Source organism: Sturnira hondurensis, unplaced genomic scaffold (assembly GCF_014824575.4).
Source record: "Sturnira hondurensis isolate 20B ecotype Veracruz unplaced genomic scaffold, ASM1482457v3 Scaffold0020601, whole genome shotgun sequence".
NCBI classification, from domain to species: Eukaryota; Metazoa; Chordata; class Mammalia; order Chiroptera; family Phyllostomidae; genus Sturnira; species Sturnira hondurensis.
The window spans coordinates 3,869,047-3,888,658 of NW_028093232.1; the positions used below are offsets into that span (position 1 = coordinate 3,869,047).

The 19,612-nt window shown below is 38.3% G+C and overlaps 1 protein-coding gene and 1 pseudogene across 2 annotated transcripts in view; both read left to right on the forward strand.

The window, feature by feature from the left end:
• SARNP (SAP domain containing ribonucleoprotein) overlaps positions 1-19,612 on the forward strand; it is a 55,090-nt gene that overhangs the window by 6,294 nt on the left and 29,184 nt on the right. For both annotated transcript variants that reach the window (XM_037030068.1, XM_037030069.1), the window contains exons 2-9: positions 5,514-5,613; positions 7,842-7,888; positions 8,115-8,182; positions 10,942-10,993; positions 12,064-12,137; positions 12,804-12,832; positions 16,229-16,254; positions 18,303-18,371. In XM_037030068.1, the coding sequence (XP_036885963.1) occupies positions 5,514-5,613; positions 7,842-7,888; positions 8,115-8,182; positions 10,942-10,993; positions 12,064-12,137; positions 12,804-12,832; positions 16,229-16,254; positions 18,303-18,371 (465 nt within the window). The remainder of the gene's footprint in view (positions 1-5,513; positions 5,614-7,841; positions 7,889-8,114; positions 8,183-10,941; positions 10,994-12,063; positions 12,138-12,803; positions 12,833-16,228; positions 16,255-18,302; positions 18,372-19,612) is intronic.
• LOC118975876 (60S ribosomal protein L19-like) lies at positions 16,269-17,824 on the forward strand (annotated as a pseudogene).

The window sequence follows — 19,612 nt, forward strand, 5'->3', positions numbered from 1 at the left end:
AGAAGAGAATCCTAGAAGCAGCAAGAGATAAGGGGACAGTTACTTACAAAGGAGTTCCCATCAGACTGTCAGCTGATTTCTCAAAAGAGACCTTACAGGCAAGAAGGAGCTGGAAGGAAGTACTCCAAGTCATGAAATCCAAAGACCTACATCCAAGATTGCTCTATCCAGCAAAGCTCTCATTTAGAATGGAAGGGCAGATAAAGTGCTTCTCAGATAAGATCAAATTCAAGGAGTTCATCATCACCAAGCCCTTATATGAAATGTTAAAGGGACTTATCTAAGAAAAAGAAGATAAAAAATATGAACAGTGAAAGGACAGCAAACCCACAGTTACTAACAACCACACCTAAAACAAAAGCAAACCAAGAGGACAGCTAGATCAGGAGCAGAGCCATAGAAATGAAGAACACATGAAGGGTTAGCAACAGGGGAGTGGGAGGAGGAGAAGGGGGGAGAAGATACAGAAAATAAGTAGCATAGATGGTAGGTAGAAAATAGGGGGGAGGGCAAGAATAGTAGGGGAAATGTAGAATCTAAAGAACTTGAGACGTGGACATAAACTAAAGGGGGGGAAGGGTGGGGGAGGGATGTGCAGGGTGGAGGGGAATGAAGGGGGAATAGAACAACTGTAATAGTATAATCAATAAAATATATTTAAAAATAAAAAAAAGTTTTTTTCCTATACTTGCCCTTAACAAGCTTCTTCTCCCAGTATTAACTTACCTGTTTCTTGTCCAGGCATCTTGTGTATATACATCACTTAGAGTGAGGGGTGTGTGTATGTGTGTGCCTGTGCATATTTTTTGTTACAATGATATTAAAGTTAGTATGATGTATAGTGTTCTATAACTTGGTCCTTTTTTTTTTTTTTTTTTTTGGATTTTATTTATTTGTCTTTAGAGGGTAAGGGAAGGAGAGAGGGAGAGAAACATCAATGTATGGTTGCCTCTCATGCGTCCCCTGCTGCGGACTGGCCTGCAACCCAGGCATATGCCCTGACTGGGAATTGAACCGCTATCCTTTGGTTTGCAGGCTCATGCTCAATCCACTGAGCTACACCAGCCAGGGCAATAACTTGGTCTTTTAAACTTGATCTTTTAAAATAATCTTATTGAGATATAGCTCACATACTATATAACTCACTGAATATAACTTGCTTTTTATTTTTGTTTTTCAGTGTTTTTAAATTTTATTTATTTATTTTATAGAGAGAGGGGAAGGGAGAGAGAAGGGGAGAGAAACATTGCCTCTTGCATGCCCCCACCTGGAGATCTTGCCTGCAACCCAGGTATGTTCCCTGACTGGAATTGAACCAGTGACCTTTTGGTTCACAGGCCAGTGCTCAATCCACTGAGCCACACCAGCCAGGGCTCAGTATAAGTTGCTTTTTAAATAAGCTCTTTTAAAATAGATTAAAGTCACCCTGGCTTGTGTAGCTCAGTGGATTGAGCACGGGCTGCGAACCAAAGGGTCGCCAGTTCGATTCCCAGTCAGGGCACATGCTTGGGTTGCAGGCCAGGTCCCCAGTGGGGGCCACATAAGAGGCAACCACACATGGATGTTTCTCTTCCTCTCCTTCTCCCTCCTTTCCCCTCTCTCTAAAAGTAAATAAATAAAAAATTTAAAAATAAAATATTTTAAAGTCATATATATTGGGTACAAATGGGTACAAGTTGATATTACAAGTTAGTTATTATTTGAGTCTTTAAAAGATTTTTGTTTTACTATTATCATAATAGTACCCAAATGAAATGTGCTAGAAGAAATGACTTCATTTTCAGCTGTTTTGTGTTTTTACTCATCTGTATTACTTTTGAAACTTATGTCCCAGTATATGAGCAGAACCCACCGTATAATAACTAAAGTAATATTATATGCAAAAACCACATGTAACATTTTTATTTGACCAGTGAGGGGATGGGGCAGGGCGGGGGAGTGCTAAGAAGACTGCTGAATGAACCAGAGACTTGAGGTTAGGAACTGGGAGCCAGTGAGGGGGCTGAGATTTCAGTGACCAAAAGCAATAGTAAGGTCAGTGGTCAGCAGTGATGAATGCTACACATGTAAACAACCAGTTGTACCATTCTGTCTGGTCTGAGTCTAGATCAAACTGTATCAGATCAGTTCCCTGTGCAAAAACCATCAGACTGAGTGTACATTTCCCTTTCATCTGGAAGTTTTTGTAAACTTTGTCTAGGTACAATATTGGGAAGGAAGGAAGAAGGGAGGAAACAACTTACTTGCTAGAAAGTTGAATTTGAGGAAAATGAGGAATTGAGCTTCTGAGGAAGATTAGGAGTTACAGAAAATAAAGAAGCTATATTGCTTTGCAGACAAACAACCAACACCACCTGAATACACACACACAAAATGATATCTTTAAAGTGTTAGGACTTCCAGTCAAGATGGAGATGTAGGTAGATGTGGCTCATCTCCTTGCACAACCATAGCAAAAATTATAACCAAAATACAAAACAACTGTCACCCAGAATCATCAGAAAATTGAGCTGTGTGGAAGTCCAACAGCCAAGGGATTAAGGAAGTCATATTCATCCAGATGGGTAGGAGAGGTGGAGACGTAGAGCTAGCAATCTCACGCTTACATGTGGTAGATAAGAATCGGAAAGTATACCTTGGGAACAAGGGATCCCAGCCCCAAACTAGAGCACCAGCTCAAGGTTACATTGTCAGGAAGCTAAAAGTCCTCATAACTTCTGGCTGCAAAAACCAATGGGGTTTGGGGTGGTGGAAGAAACTCTGATTCTCACGTGTCTCCTCTTAAAGGACCCGAAACAGAATGAGGACATCTGCAGATTTACTCTCTCTCGGCTCCAGCACCAGGGCAGCAGTTGGAAGGGGCACCAGTGGCACAAGGGTAGAAACTAAAGTTTCTGGCATCAGGGTGAATGCCAGGGAACAGCTTCCTCCTGGACAAAACCCTAGAGGCCAGGCAGTGGCCATTGTCCCTTTTCTAACACTTTTAAAGTGCTTACTAGGTACCAAGCACTATTCTACAATAAATGCTTTATAAATATTTGCTAATTTAATCTTCATAACAACTCTTTGGTAAAGGTACTGTTTTATCCCCGTTTCATGAGAAACTGAGGCACAGAGAAGTTAAGTTTATACAGCTTTAGTGGTAAAGCTGGAATTTAAACCCAGATAGTCTGGCTTCAAAGGTCATGTTAACCTGTGCAGTCACTGCACACTCCTCTTGCCACCCCAGACCCCCTCAAGAAGCCAGCACATATATCGGTGCTTGTTTAAGTTCTCCAGGTCTGCAGGCTTCTTGGTCTCACTTTTTGTGGGGGAAGGAAGCCCAAGGTCAGTAAAGGTGATGCCTCCAAGACACAGTGTCCACAGTGCTATAGTCAGTTTGTACAGAATAATGTCGTTTTCCCCACCCTGTGAGTGCACCCAGAAGGTCATTGTCAGCCTGGAAGGGTTTCTGTTCCTCAGCTACTAGGTTCTCCAAAGCATTTGGAGAATGTTATCTACTAGGTTCCAGGCATTTGAGCTGAACAAGTGAGTCGGTGCTTGGGAAACCTGCGTGGCCCTCATTCTGCATAGTCATCTTCAGTTGGAGTCCCTTTCCTGCCACTCCACACTATTAATGGGTGATTATCTACCATATTTTCAATAGAGAGTGCTATAGGTCTGTTGAGTAGGTCAAATCTTTACATCTAGGATGGGGCAAAAGTAGATCTGCAGTTGTTCGTATGGAAATTAATACTATAATTATTAACAGTACAAGTATAAACTGTTTCACATACTTACAATTGTAAACCTACTTTTGCTCCCCCCTATATTATTCCTGCCTACACGTCCCACTCATCTGAATATTCCACCCAACCAGTTATTGTAAGGAGGGAGAAAAGCTGCTTCTCTCCATTTTCAAAAAGTTTTTTCCTCTGTAGGAATCTGCTTTCACACTTCTAATGGTTGGCCTATAATCTATACTTCAAAACAAGTAAAATCTTCTTTCAGGGCTAACATCTATGACATTTGTGCACTGATTTGTATATAGGGTTTCTGGCCTTTCCTCCTTGTTTTCTTTGGATTAGCATATCATTATGCTTAAATAAGAATCTGGAGCCCAGTAAGGCTATTACATCATTTAATATATTCTATTTTTCAGTTAGCCATAACCTAGAATTACTTTGGTAGCAAATCATATTGTTAACCTTCTGCACTTAATAATCATCTAAAACCCTGAGGTCTTGATTCTTTGAGTACTGTTGAGCCAGATCTTGCTCATCTGGTTTTAGAACAATTTAAATTTAGAATATTATTATAGTACTTTTATAGGTATATCTTATTCCTTCTAAATTGAATCTTTATTTTTGACTCATTCTTCTCCCTAAAGAACTCTCCCCTTACCCTTAGCTTAGTTCAGTCAGTAATACATCAGTTCTTCCTCCTCCTATTGTCTGCAGAGTTGGTAAGCATACCTGTTATATCTTTAGTCAAGTACTGATTTAAAAATCTTCAACAGAACTCTGACATGCATTTAAATATTTTTTTCCATTTTGACACAGATCTTTTAATTGATTCATTGTTGACATTAACCTGGCTAACACATTTACCTAATTCTATAGTGGTTGGACTTGAATGCATATTTATGGAAAATTTCAGTGAAAGGTCTGGAATAACAGAAGAGTCTGCTTTTAGATAATTAGATTTTATACCTAAAGAATAACTCCATTAACTAGCTGGTACAGTAATTTTAGGGAGGAAAATCTTTTTCTATCAAAAATGCTAAAGATTTATAATAATAAGTAGTTGCATGAATAGATCAGAATTTTATTACAGTAGGGTGTTTGTTCTTCGTCATGTGTTAGAAAAGTCCTCTTACATATTGAATATTAGAAGAAAGTGGACTATCTTCATGGACCTAGAGGCTTGGTAGGATTAAGAGCAGTTGTTTGGGATTGAACTTATTTTTCTTTTTTGTGAGAACTACAGTTGACCCTTGAACAATATGGGTTTGAACTATTCAGGTCCATTTATACTTGGATTTTTTTTTCAATAAATACGTGCAGTACTGTAAATGTATTCTATTGTTAGTATTTTCTTTCCTCTAGCTTACTATAAGAATATAGTATATAGTAATATGCAAAATGAATGTTAATTGACTGTATCGGTAAGGCTTCCAGTCAGCAGTAGGCTATTAGTAGTTACGTTTTTTAAATGTGTTTATTAATTTGAGAGAAACAGAAACATTGGTGTGAGAGAGAAACATCAATTTGTTGTCTCCCGGATGCACCCCAACTGGGAACCAAACCCCCAACTTTTTGGTGTACAGGACAACATTCCAACCAACTGAGCCACACTGGCCAAGGCAGTCAGTAGTTACGTTTTGAGGGATTCAGAAGTTAGACGTGGATATTTAATTACATGGGGTGTCACCACCTCTAACCCTGCATTGTTCAAGGGTCAGCTGTACTTTTTTTTTTTTTAATCAGGTTCATTGTATTAACTAAGGAAAAGTTTTACTCTTCTTTTCTCAGCTTGCTGAACTAAAGCAGGAATGTCTTGCTCGTGGTTTGGAGACTAAGGGAATAAAACAAGATCTCATCAACAGGCTCCAGGCCTACCTTGAAGAGCATGGTGAGTGCTTTCTGGAGTTAGAGTGGTATGACTAAGGGTACTGATTTTTAGACTCTGCCATATGGAAGATTTCTTCTTTTCCTTTATATTTTTGGTGGCATAAACTCTTCATTAACTGTATCAAGAAAACTCCTAGTTATCCAGTGGTCATAATGCAAAGAAGCACTCCTTCCCCCTCCCCCCCTTAATACAGTGCAATTTTTTTATTTCAGCAAATTATTTAAAAGGAAGTATGGTAAAACAAGTATCATTAGCCTGAGAATTGGAAGATATGAATTGTGATTTCTCTTGTGCCAGAAATTTACTAGGCATCTTTGGACAGTCACTGTTTACATGGCTTACTCTTTACACTTGTCTGTTCTGATCTATGAAATGGGACAAGTGTCTCTACCCTTGAAATTTGTGAACTTAGGTAACCTCTAGTTCTGACATTTTATAATTCCTTTTTATTTTTTGAAGATTTTATTTATTTATTTTTAGAGAGGGGAAGGGAGGGAGAAAGAGAGAGAGAGAGAAACATAATATGCAAGAGAAACATCGCTTGGGTGCCTCTTGCATGCCCCCAGCAGGGGACCTGGCCTGCAACCTAGGCATGTGCCCTGACTGGGATTGAACTGGCGACCTTCTGGTTTGCAGGCCAACGTTCAGTCCACTGAGACATACCAACCAGGGCTAAATTCTGCCTTTTAAAAACAATTTAATTGCCTGGGCCTGGTGGCTTAGTTGGTTGGAGCATTGTCCTGTACAGGTTCCATCCCCAGTTGGGGTGTGTATGGGAGGCAACTAATTAATGTTTCTCTCTTCACATCTATGTTTCCAGCTCTCCTCCCTCCATCCTCCTCTCTTCCTCTCTCTAAAATCAATAAACATATACTCAGTGGAGGATTTAAGGAAAAAGTTTAAACAAAGAAAAAGACCACTTTATTTAAGGTATGCTGTCATCCCAGGTTGTACAAGTTTCCTCTTTAATTTTTGTTTATTCCCTTTTATCCCCATTCCTTTTATCCCATCTGCCTTAAACAACTGTTCTAATGAGTTCGATATGTATTTTTTGGTCTCTAAGTACTGTGGGTATTTATTTATTTTTTATAGAGAAGGGAAAGGAGGAAGAAAGAGAAAGAAACATAAATGTGTGGTTGCCTCTCATGCCCTCTACTGAGAACTGGGCCCACAACCCAGGCATGTGTCCTGACTGGGAATAAAACCGGCGACCCTTTGTCTTGCAGGCTGACACTCAGTCCACTGAGTCACACCAACCGGGCTGTGTTTTGTTTGTTTGTTTGTTTTTTAAGATGTGTTCGTGTGGCCTGTGGCTATGTTGTCAATCAGTCTATTCATTCCAATTCCTGCATAGTATTCTATAATGTGTAGAATCCACCACATTTTATTTCACCCAGTGATAGACATCTGTATTGCTTCCTGAACTACTTATTTCCTGTTCCTTAATATTCTGTGTGAGAGTCTTTCTGGGATTTATATCTTGGGTTGCTGATAAATACCTATTTGTAAGTGTATACTTACTATGACTAAGCACTGCTAAATTCCTTTACAGAATTTGCTCTGTAAGTCTATAGAGTGCATGAAGATTCTTGTCTTGCCTCCACAAATCTATCCTATCCTATCCTATCAAGTGGCCTAATTTTTACTAATCTGTAGGTCATTTCAATTTGCATTTCTCTAATTATTAAAAAGTTTAAACATTTCTCATGTTTATGGTTATTTGAGTTTCTCCTTTACTCATTACTGTCTTGGGGTTTTCATCATTCACTTGTTAGTTTGCAAGCCTTTTCTTTTATATTCTAGTAACTATTCCCACATTTAGACACTAATATCTTTTTTATAATTTGTATCTTTTTCGATGGTGTTTTTCCTTAGTTTTGAAAAATTGAAATTTTTCCCATATTGCTTTTACCTCTGGGTTTTGTTTTAAGAAATCTTCCCCCACTACTAAATCTTAAAGGTATTCTTGCACATTACATTATATTAATGTTTAAACTTGACCTCATCAATTTAGTTTTTCAGTCCATCTGGAGTTCAACTTTATATTAACGTTAGGAAGAGAAAACAGTTTTATTTCCTCCATGTGGATCAAATTTTATGAACATTAGTTTTGCTTTTATTATTGAATTTTATTTGGGGAAAACAAAATGATTGTAATTTTAGCCTGAGTACAATGATCAATGTGGTTATGAAGCAGGGTTTGACCTGAATATTTTAATATTCTTTAGCTGAAGAGGAAGCAAATGAAGAAGATGTACTGGGAGATGAAACAGAGGTGAGTTGGAGAGAGTAAGGTTAGTGACTGGTCTGGTAGTGTGCCGCTGCCTTGGCCACATTGCTTAACATCAATCATTAGAAGACTTAAACGCTAACTTGCTAGGGGAGAGTAGTAGGGGAATGAAGTTTCGGAAAGACTGATTCATTTTGAAGTTCTTACAGTCTTCTGTTGACAGGTTTTTACTTGTGATTTATGTTAACCAGCTTGTTTTATTTATTTTCAGGAAGAAGAACCAAAGCCCATAGAACTGCCTGTCAAAGAGGAAGAACCCCCTGAAAAAACTGTTGATGTGTAACTATATCTTTTTTACAATCTGAGTATAGAACAGATAGTTCTGGGGTTTTTTTGGGTGGGGGGCATAGTGTTTCGCTTTGTTTACCTTTTATGGCTTTTTAAAATTTCTCATTACATCACATTTTCAGAAGAGTCTATTTCATTTCAAGTATATAGTCTCAGTGAAGCAAAATAGTTTGTCTCTGGGTTCCGTAATAGATGATAGATGATTAGGACCAGGAGACTTCAAGCCCAGACCAAGTGTAGGTCTCCTAGCCTTGTATCACCATAATAAATGATTCTCTTTCTGTATAGAGAATCATACAGATTCTCTGCATAGAAAGGATTTTGTAACAGAGGAGGGTGCTGACCAGAGATTTTTGTGTCTCACTATTTGTGTAACACTATTCTCTCTTCCTTTTTGATTTATAGGAGAGTAGGGGAGGACAAAGTACTAAAGTAGAAAGTAGATTTTTATTTATTGTTTTAAAAAATTTTATTTATTGCCCTGGCTGGTGTAGCTCAGTGGATTGAGCGCGGGCCTGCGAACCACACGATTGCAGTTCGATTCCCAGTCAGGGCACATGCCTGGGTTGCAGGCCAGTTCCCAGCAGGGGACGCATGAGAGGCAACCATACATTGATGTTTCTCTCCTTCTCTCCTTCCCTTCCCCTCTAAAGATGAATAAATAAAATTTAAAAAAAAAAATGACCAGTCAGGGCATATGCCTGGGTTGCAGGCCAGTTCCCAGCAGGGGACTCATAAGAGGCAACCATACATTGGTATTTCTCTCCTTCTCTCCTTCCCTTCCCCTCTAAAAATAAATAAATAAATAAAAATATTTTTTAAAAAAATAATGAAATTGGGCCCTGGCTGGTGTGGCTCAGTGGATTGACCACTGGCCTGCAAACCAAGGAGGTCACTGGTTTGATTCCCAGTCTAGGGCACATGCCTGGGTTGTGGACCAGGTCCCTAGTAGGGGGCCTGTGAGAGACAACCACACGTTAATATTACCCTCTCTTTCTCCTTCCCTTCCCCTCTCTAAAAATAAATAAATAAACTCTTTAAAATATTTTAAAAATAAAAATAATGAAATTGAAAATTTGTAGAAGTTCATTATCCTTTGAATGTATAAAATGTGTGATTTGTTTAAAGGGTTTTAATTTTGTTAGTGAATTTCTAAACAGGGAAGTTGAATGTGTGTGGGGTTGGTGATTTTGCTTTTTAGAGGGAAGTAATGGTTAGACTAAAATATCTACAGTGCAGAAAGGTTTTCGGTCCTTTTAGTTTAGGTAGTGTTTTGTATATGGCTATGCTTTGGAGAGAAATTTCTCAGTGAAGAGATGAAATTTCCCGAGTCCCAGAATGTGATGTATTTTTATTGCTTGTGCTGAATTGTGCCTGAGGGCGTTAGAATGAAACAGGAGGAGGCTTCCTCTCTGGGGTTCCCTTTTTGCTGAGGTATACTGCAGTAATTGTGGTTTAAGACAGGAATGTGAAGGAAGTCATTAACCTGGGGTTGGTGGAAAGAACTGCTTTCTTCATGGCCTTGGACTTCAAGAAAAACATTAAACTCCAGTATCCCTTCTTGCTTCAATGAGACAGAGAGTTGGGGAAGGAAGGGTGACCAGGAAATGGGAAAAATTCAAAAATTTCTTTAGAAGTCAGTATTTAGGGCTAATTTAGGTCCTTTGAACATTCAAAAGGAGGTCCCCTTTCATTATCTTTGTTTGTTTCGCAGGCCTGTGCTCAATCCACTGAGCTACACCAGCCAGGGCCCCCTTGCATTATCTTTCACTTGAGGATCTCCAAAAATATTTGTTTCATTTGATTTTTTTGTATTTCCTTGTCAAATCAGTTAAATATTGTAGGACTTAGTTATGGTCAGCAGGGGGCACCAATTGCTTATTTGTCAGTTCTGGGACATCCAACAAAAGGATGGAAGAGAGAGTAAGTTCCTGTTCCAGAATTGCTTCCTCTGAAAATGCCATTAAACCATTACTACCTTTCAGGGCATCAAATGGGAAAAGTGTCTGGGATATTGGAACAAAAGCCGCCCATGTCTCTAAATGAGGGACCTTAATGAGACTGGTTATGACCCACAGTTTTATGGGAGTTGTTTGGTGGAAGGTTAATGCCCTTCCATTTATCTTGGGTACTTCCGAACTTTGTCTCCCACCGCTATGGTCCCCCCTCTTTTGTTTTCTCTTAAGCCTTTGACTGGTAACTTAACATGTTTTCCTAATTCAGACTCCCTTAGCCTTTTTTCTCCCCATTCCCTTGGCATTTTTATTTGTCCCACTTTGATTGTTCTAGCTGAAGCTACAGTCTTCAGGGAAAGAATAAAGGATTTGTAAAAGAAAAAAAACAGGAGCATGTAGAGCACACATTGTTTTTGTGATGAAAATTGAGAGCTGGTGTTTAAATGAGGGTTGGAGGAATAGTTACTAGTCCAGAAGTAAATTTAAAGTTCCTAAAAGTAAGTCAAATGGTTTCTAGTATTCTTTGAATACTTTCCTTCAGCCCAATGTATTTAACCAGATTTCTTTCCTAATAACTTCCACATACTTTAGTAATGTAGCTTAGTCTGTTAGTGAACTCTTACAAATAGGTGACAGTCCTAGGAACTGAAGGTATAATTGGCTTCATGGTTTTTGGACTAATGGGTGGAAGATATGGGGCAGAGGACATGATTTGAGTGAATTCTTCTACAATTCTAAAGTTTTGGGTTAGTATATCAGCTTTTTAATGTAAAAAATCTCTTTTCCTCTTCTCAGGGCATCAGAAAAGAAAGTGGTAAAAATTACATCTGAAATACCACAGACTGAGGTAGGTATTATGCTCCCTGGTAGAAGAGCAGTCTTTCTCTGTTTTTCTACTTGTTACCCTTTATTCTCTCTGTATTATCACTTAAAAAAATGTACTCATAGGTAGATAATCAGTATTGACAAATTTTGCTATTGATACGTTTTTCCACCAGCTACACTTGAGAAAATATTTGGCTAGCATAAATACCTTCGAAGCCCTGGTTTTATTATGTATAGAACTATGGTCTTAGTGGTTTCTTTAGGATGTTTGCAAACTAGGATTGGAGTCTTGGGGGGATTGTACCTTGGAAGAGATAAAAAAGTACAAAGTGAAGAGATCACCTTTAAGTTACAAATCACTAGTTGGTGAGATTGAAATTTCTCCGGATTCTGTGTTAAGATCTCTGAAATTAGGTTCCACTTGATATCTGTGTTGTTTTTTGTACCTTTAAAGTAAAGGTGGCATAGGACTACACTGCCTCATTTCTAACTAAAAGAGTACCACCAGTTTTGGAACCAAGCTGTTCCTTTGATCCCTTTTCAAAGGTCAGCTAGACATAGCTTTTTGTCTTCTTGGCTTCGTGAAGAATGTGGGTTTTATTTTATTCCTTCTCTTTTGTTTTTGAGGATATGAATATAATAATAGTCTTTTTGTGTTTGCTTTTTGGAAAAGACTGTTAAGTCCTCAGATGGTTATAACCTAATATCTTCTAGGATTATCAGTATTCTCAGTTTAGACCTTAAGAAATTACTCCTGATGTTCTAAAGATACGCACCTCTAAACAACTTTTCTCTCTTTTTTTAAAAATTTATTTATTTATTTTTCTTTAGAAGGGAAGGGAAGGAGAGAGGGAGAGAAATATCAATGTATGGTTGCTTCTCATGCATGCCCTGCTGGGAATTGGCCCCTGCTGGGAACTGGCTTGCAACCCAGGCATGTGCCCTGACTGGGAATTGAACCGCGACCTTTTGGTTCACAGGCCTGTGCTCAATCCACTGAGCTACACCAGCCAGGGCTACAACTTTTCTCTTAAAAGTAGGAATCCAGAAATTGAAATTTTCTTTCCCTTTCTTTTGTCCATTATCACTTAGAGAATGCAGAAGAGAGCTGAACGATTCAATGTACCTGTGAGCTTGGAGAGTAAGAAAGCTGCCCGGGCAGCTAGGTGAGTGTCCCCAACCTTTCAAACCTGAGATAGTGCTGGTATGAAGGTGAAGGGCTGTAATCCTGGGTTTGAAGCATAATTGTTGACTTTATTTATTTTTTAAGATTTTATTTATTTGTTAGAGGTGAAGGGAGGGAGAGAAACATTGATGTGCTAGAAAAACATTAATAGGTTGCCTCTTGCATTCCCTCAACTGGGGACCTGGCCTGCAACTGAGGCATGTGCCCTGACTGGGAGTTGAATCAGCAACCTTTTGGTTTTCAGGTCGGCACTCAACTCACTGAGCCACACCAGCCAGGATATAAATACAGTTGTTGACTTTAAGTAGGATATACACCTTGCTGAAAAGAAATACTTTTTTGGCTCCACCGATGGAACTCTATTGATTTGGATATCATTGCTGTAGATGGATTTTATTATCAAGCAGGGGTTTGTAATAGGCAAAAGTCAGGAACTGCTCCCAATTCTGTTACTGCCTCTTTTTAGCTTATTATCTGGACTCTTGGTGAGAAAAAGAGTAAAAGAGACTTCTTTCATGGGCTTGTTAGAATTAGCTGATGATTGCAAGGCTTGAGATCACAAGCAAGAAGTGCCATATGTACACTTGACACGGAGACCAGGAGTGTGAACAGCTTCCTAAAACTGAGCTTGTTTTTCTTTCTACAGATTTGGGATTTCTTCAGTTCCATCAAAAGGTAAGCATCCAGAGACTCTTCTGAGAAGGTTACCTCTACAGTTTTATTTTCTGGCACAACAAATTTTATTTCTTCTCATTAAGGTAAATTGGTTAGCTCTAGAAGCCTAGAAGAGGTTATAACATTTACCTCTTTGCTTGAGGTAAAACTATACTTAAGCCTTCCTGGGCAATTTAGAGAAGGTACTGAAATTATGAGAATAAGAAGTGCCAACATTTGTTTTCCTTTTCTTGGACATTTTCAGAGAAGTTTCTAGTACCTTGCTTATTCTAGTGTCTCAAATCAGCATATAATTAGTATGTACCTGTCCAGTGTTCTATTGTTTAGTGTAGTGGTAAAGGGAAAGAGACTCTTTTTTAACTCAACCATCTTAACTTCTTAGGAATTTACAAGGAAATAATCTTGGATATACTTTTAAGACTTAGCCACAAAGATGATCATCCATTAATTATAGTGGTTAGCAACTGGACACAATGTGATACACAGTAGAGAATTGGTTAAATAAATGTGTGCGATGGTATAGTGGAAGACCATGCAGATGTTAAAAAGTATGTTGAAGACTATTTGTCAGAAAGATATTAAGTGAAAAAGGCAAGTTATACAATTTGCAGTGTGTTCCCATTTTAGTAATAAAAATTCATATATGGCAAGGGAAAAAGATTAAAGGAATATATACTAAATTGTTAATACTTATTATCTCTGGTAGGTAGAGTTTTGAGTGACTTCTTTCTGCTTGTCTTTGTTTTTAGAATTTCTATAATGAATGTGCATTTTGTTATAAATTGGGGGGAAAGTTGTTTTTTAAAATCACATACTCAGCCCTGGGTGGTGTGGCTCAGTGGATTGAGTGCCAGCGTGTGAACCAAAGGGTTGCTGGTTCAGTTCCCAATCAGGGCAAATGCCTGGGTTGTGGGCCAGGTCCCCAGTAGGGGGCGCTCGAGAGGCAAGCACATACTGCTGTTTCTCTCCCTCTCCTTCTCCCTCCCTTCTCCTCTCTCTAAAAATAAATAAAATCTTTTTAAAAAAATAAAATCACATACAATCAATCCCCATTCCAAGAGACCTAAAATTTAAATGTAGTCTTCGAATCCAATCCAGTCTTCCTAATGACCTATTAGTAGTTTCAAGTATGTTAAGAAAATGCTCTCCAGCCCTGGCTGGTGTAGCTCAGTGGATTGAGCGCGGACCTGCAAACCAGAGGATCGCAGTTTGATTCCCAGTCAGGGCACATGCCTGGGTTGCAGGCCAGTTCCCAGCAGGGGACACATGAGAGGCAACCATACATTGATATTTCTCTCCCTCTCTCCTTCCCTTCCCCTCTAAAAATAAATAAATAAAATCTTAAAAAAAAAGAAAATGCTCTCCAAAGATTTTATAGTGTTTTGCTGTGTTTTTTAAAAAGACCAGCAAAATTCTGTCTACTATCACTCTGTGTTTTAGAAATAAGATAATTCTGGCTTTTAGTTATGTCAAGAGATACAATAGGATTGGATTGGTGATAGTAACAACAAAAATTATTTGACATTAGATGATACTAATTTGAAGAAAAAGAAAAGTTCAGATTAATTCCTAGTCTGAAAAGGAGTCCTGATCAAGAAAAATAAAATAATGTGTATATAACATTTTCAGCATTGTTGTATAATTCTGACATCATAGAACTACAGAGTATACCTCTTAAAAGAATAGAACATTTGAAAGGAGTTAGAGTTTTATGAGTGAGAACATAAAAACACCTAATAGTTCTTACCACATGGGTTGTAGTAAAAGTTGAATCCATACATAAAATATTGGCTCTGGCTGGTGTGGCTCAGTGGATTGAGTGCCAGTCTGCTAACAGAAAGATCACTGGTTCAGTTTCCAGTCAGGGCACATGCCTGGGTTGCAGGCCAGGTCCTCGGTTGGGGACCTGTGAGAGGCAACTGATCCATGTATCTCGCTCATTGATGTTTCTTTTCCAGTGTATAAATTTTTTTTAAAAAGTTTATAGTATTAGGGAACCAATTACAAAATTAAGATTGGATAAAGTAAAATTTCAAAAGTTTTAAATAAATACTTGTGGACTAGATTAGGGTTGGTCCTATAGGCCAATGTACTACTTACTTAGTGATAATTTCAGTACAGAACATTGTCTTAAGAAAGCCATAATGTTAATTCAGTAATTCTGCCCTTTTTTGTCTCTTTTTTAAAATAGTCTTATTGAGATAGAATTTATATGCCATACAGTTCATTCATTTAAAATATATAGTATGCTATTTTTGTTTTGGGGGGTTTGTTTTTTATATTTCATAGGATTGTGCAGGCATTATCACAGTCTTATTTTAGGACATATCCATCACCCAAAAAAGAAACCCTGTACCCATTGGCAGTTGTTTTCCACCCTTTGCCCCAAGTAACCACTGTTTTTTTTCTATATCTATAAATTTACCTTTATGTAAATTGAATCCATACAGTTCGTGTTATTTCATGACTCAATTCTTTCATTTAGCATAATGTATTTAGGGTTCATTCATGTTGTAGCATGTATCAGTACTTCATTTCTTTTTTTTAAAAGATTTTATTTATTTCTAGAGATGGGAAAGGAGGGAGAAAGAGAGGGAAAGAAATATCATATCTGTTTGCCTCTCACATGCCCCCCCAGGGACCCTGCCTGCAACCTAGGCATGTGCCCTGACTGGGAATCGAACCAACAACTCTTTGGTTCATAGTCTAGTACTAGTCCACTGTGCCACACAATCCAGGGCTCATTTCTTTCTATTGTTGGATAATACTCCATTGTATGGATATGCCATATTTTATCTTAACTTATTCATCAGTTGATGGACATTTGGTTGTTTTCACTTTTTGACTACTATGGACAGTGCTTGTATATGAACATTTATATACAAGTTTTTGTGTGGATGTATGTTTTTTTTAATTTTTATTTACTTTTAGAGAGTGGGGAAAGGGAAGAAAGAGAGGGAGAGAAACATCAGTGTGTGGTTGCCTCTTGCACACCCCATACTCAGGGCCTGGCCTACAACCCAAGCATGTGCCCTGACTGGGAATCGAACTGGCGACCCTTTGGTTCCCAGCCCGTGCTCAATCCACTGAGTTACACCAGCCATGGCTGGGTGTATGTTTTTGTATTTTTTTTTTCTGGGTACCTAGGAATGGAATTGCTAAGTCATATGATAAACTCTTATGTTACCTTTTTGAGGAACTGCCAAATTGCTTTCCAAAGTGGCTGTATTATGTTCTTGGTGAATGCAGATATGATCTCTGGGTGCAATTTGTCTTTCCTTTCTCACCATAAAAGACACTTGTCTTATAAACTATTTCTGTGCTGTCTAATTTCATTTGAAGACAACTTCCTTTATGACTTTTTAAAATATTAAATAAAACCTTTTTCTTTTTTAGGCCTGTCATCTGACACCAAGCCTATGGTAAGAATCCTTTTTTTATACCTTTAGAGCCAAAGCTTAACTCTATGCAGTTAGTTTTAAAGTTAGACACTCCTCCTCTTCCCCAGGTCAGAGGAAACTCAGATCATATGAGCTTGGTGACCGTTTTCAGTAGTGTTTTATGTCCTGAATAAAAGGAATTGTTTGAGATTAACTGAGAGGTCAGGAAAATTGCCACATCTTCAGAAATGCTATAGCAGTCTTTCTACCACTCCTCTTGGAAAAATGAGTAGATTTGTTAGAGGGCACAGTTTATGTAACACTATGTTTTATGGTACTAGAGTTTTAGGTCTTGTCAAATGGCTTTGGATGATGTCTAATTATTAATTACCACAAGAGAATTTGTGAAAGCAACTTAATGAGTTCTATTTATAGATAGTGGTATTTTAAAATACTCCCTAGTAAATGTAAAATCGGAAAATAAAGACTAAGAATAAGACACCTCTGGGCCATTGTGACTACCAAGTTTGTTTAGAAAATGGAAACAAATGGTGTGGTGAAATATGTTCAGTTCTGTGAAATCTTGCTCTTGCGGTCACACCTTAATGAAAATGTCTAAAATAACTTTCGTCATTACGGCCTCATTCATGAGTATTCTCACACTTCACAAGAGACTTACCTCTAGTGTCTTTTGCTGGCAAAAGAAGATTGGGTTTAACTCCAGTAAGACCAGTGAAATCACCAAAGCCAACTCCCATGATCAGATTTGGAAGCTGGTCAAAGATGGACTGGAAGTCTTCCATCTGGAAGTCTGTGATTATCCATTTCTGGGCTTGATGCCAGGAAAACACTTTGGCCTGCAAGAAGGGCAGGTATATGGGTGAGGTAAGGCAGACGGTACACTGCCAGTGCTTGAATGCCCGAGGAAGTAACCTGGATGAGGAGGATGAGAATTCTTTGCCCATTGCTCAGAAGACAGTTAATCTAAGAAGATTGACCACCACATGTATCACAACCTATACCTGAAAGTGAGAGTATCATGTTAAAAAAAGACAAGTGGATGCTTGCCCTGACTGATGTGGCTCAGTCGGTTGGGCATCAAACCACCAACCAGAAGTTTGCTGGTTCAATTCTTGCTTAGGGCACATTCCTGGGCCTTGGTTGTGGGCCAGGTCCCCAATTGGGGGCATGTGAGAGGCAACCAATGGGTGTTTCTTTCCCTCTCTTCCTTTCTTCTCTCTTAAAATAAATAAAAGCTTTTTTTTTCCTTAAAGTGGATTCTTATGGAACACATTCACAAGCTAAAGGCAGACAAGGCACACAGAAATTTCTGGCTAACCAGGCCAAGCCCTGCAGGTGTAAGACCAAGGAAGCATACAAGTGCTGTGTAGAATGGCTTCAGGTCAAGAAGTAGATCATCAAGACTTTGTCCAAGGAGGAAGAGACCAAGAAATAAAGCCTCGCGTCTTCTGCCTGTACATAGTGGCCTCGGCAGTTACAAACATTAATCATTCAAAATAGCCCTTATCTAACAATGAAAAAAGAAAAAACAACCCAAATATCCTTATGATAATAAGTCTTGATATATCAAATCTTCCAAGAAAAATGAAAAAAAAAAGTGAAGTATGGTAGTAGATTTGTCTTCTGAAGAAAGTAGATGCGTAGAGATCATTTCTTTTTGCCAGAAGATAGAATCAAGAACTATTTGCCCAGACTGTATAGGACTTAATGATTTTTTACTGTGAATGGTGGACATACTTGGAGGTGATGATTTAGACATTTGTTTGCTTTTTCCACCAGTGTTTTCCTACTTTGATCTTAAATCCCCTCCTCAGGTTCTTACTACCTTTGAGGAATGAAGGAGGCAGAGGTGAATCTTTCACTACATTCCAGAAAAGGCCTTGTAATGATTAGTGGCATGGATGATTGCAGCTTAGTTTCCTAATTTTGCACATGGGTTATCTTTGATGTTGTAGTCTTATTTAACTCTTGTCTGTGGACCATAGTTTCTGCCTTCTGTACTTTCTGTTTTGATTTTTTAATACAGGTTTTTTGTTTTCATTTTTTTTGGTTCCCCCATGTTTTTGTAGGTTAACCTGGACAAGCTAAAGGAAAGAGCTCAAAGATTTGGTTTGAATGTCTCTTCAATTTCCAGAAAGGTAAAGTACTGTTTTTGCAACATTAGAGCAGCTTAGGGGCTACTAGTCGAAGTATAACGTTTTGTTTCGCACAGTCCTTAACCATCATCTCCCTCACTGGCTATTGAATACTTTGCAGGAATTGTTTCACAAACCTAATTGTTTCCAGATTTTTTTCATAGCTTCTACTCAGGCTTTTGAGCATACTCTATATTTCTCTTGGTTGTTGAAGTGGCAGGGTTAAGGGAAGAATGTTTCAAACCAGAAAAACCATAATTGAAAAAAATGATTAGCTCTGACTGGTGTGGCTCAGTGGATCAAGCTCCAGCCTGCAACTGAAGGATCACCTGTTTAATTATCAGTCAGGACACATATCTGGGTTCCGGGCCAGGTCCCTGATCGGGGGCAATTAATATGCAACCAAACAGTGTTTCTTTCCCTCTCTTTCTCTCTCCTTTCCCTTCTGTCTATAAATCAATTGAATGAATGAATAAATGAATTTTTAATGGTTATTTTTCATTTGCATATGGAAATACTGACTTCTCTGGAAATTCATTGGAGAAAATGACCTGACAGTGGTTATGTTTTTGCTTAGGAAAAAAACTGAGCGCTAAAAAGTAAACACTTGTGCTCCTGTAGGACTCATAACTTTGCTTACAACTGTGTTTCATCTTCCTTTCAGGTTATATATTTAATGTTTACCAGAAATATAACATCAGCTCTGTGTGCCCAGCTTGATGCTGAGACCATAGGTATTCAGTAGAAGTATTTGCTGGATTATGTGAAATTTTTAAAAATTTGGAGTTGAGGCATAGGCAGAGTGTGTGATTCTTAAACCATATACAGATTAATTGGGAAGAATGATTATAAACCCCAAATAATTTGTGTTTTGCTAGGTGGCCAAGAAAGGGTGCCTTGGATCTATGGCCTGGTTCTCATCTATCTTCTTTTGTATATGAGGACTAGGTGTCTAAGAATCTCAGCAGTAATTTCACTTTTCTAGGGAATTATGTATGTTTGTGTATTCCATTAAAATTAACTAAATAGAACATCATAGCTCCTGTTATTCAGCTCACATGGACACATTCCTGAAAGGAATTTGTCCCCCACCTATACTGTCCACCTGAGTTATTTTGATAGCATTTCATTACAGGGATATTAGCTTTTTCTTTCCTTCCCTAGAGTCTTTTTCCATATTTGACCTGATTTCATTTTCAGTCCATAGGAGACTTAGTAAACATGGTATACCTTAATTTATTTTG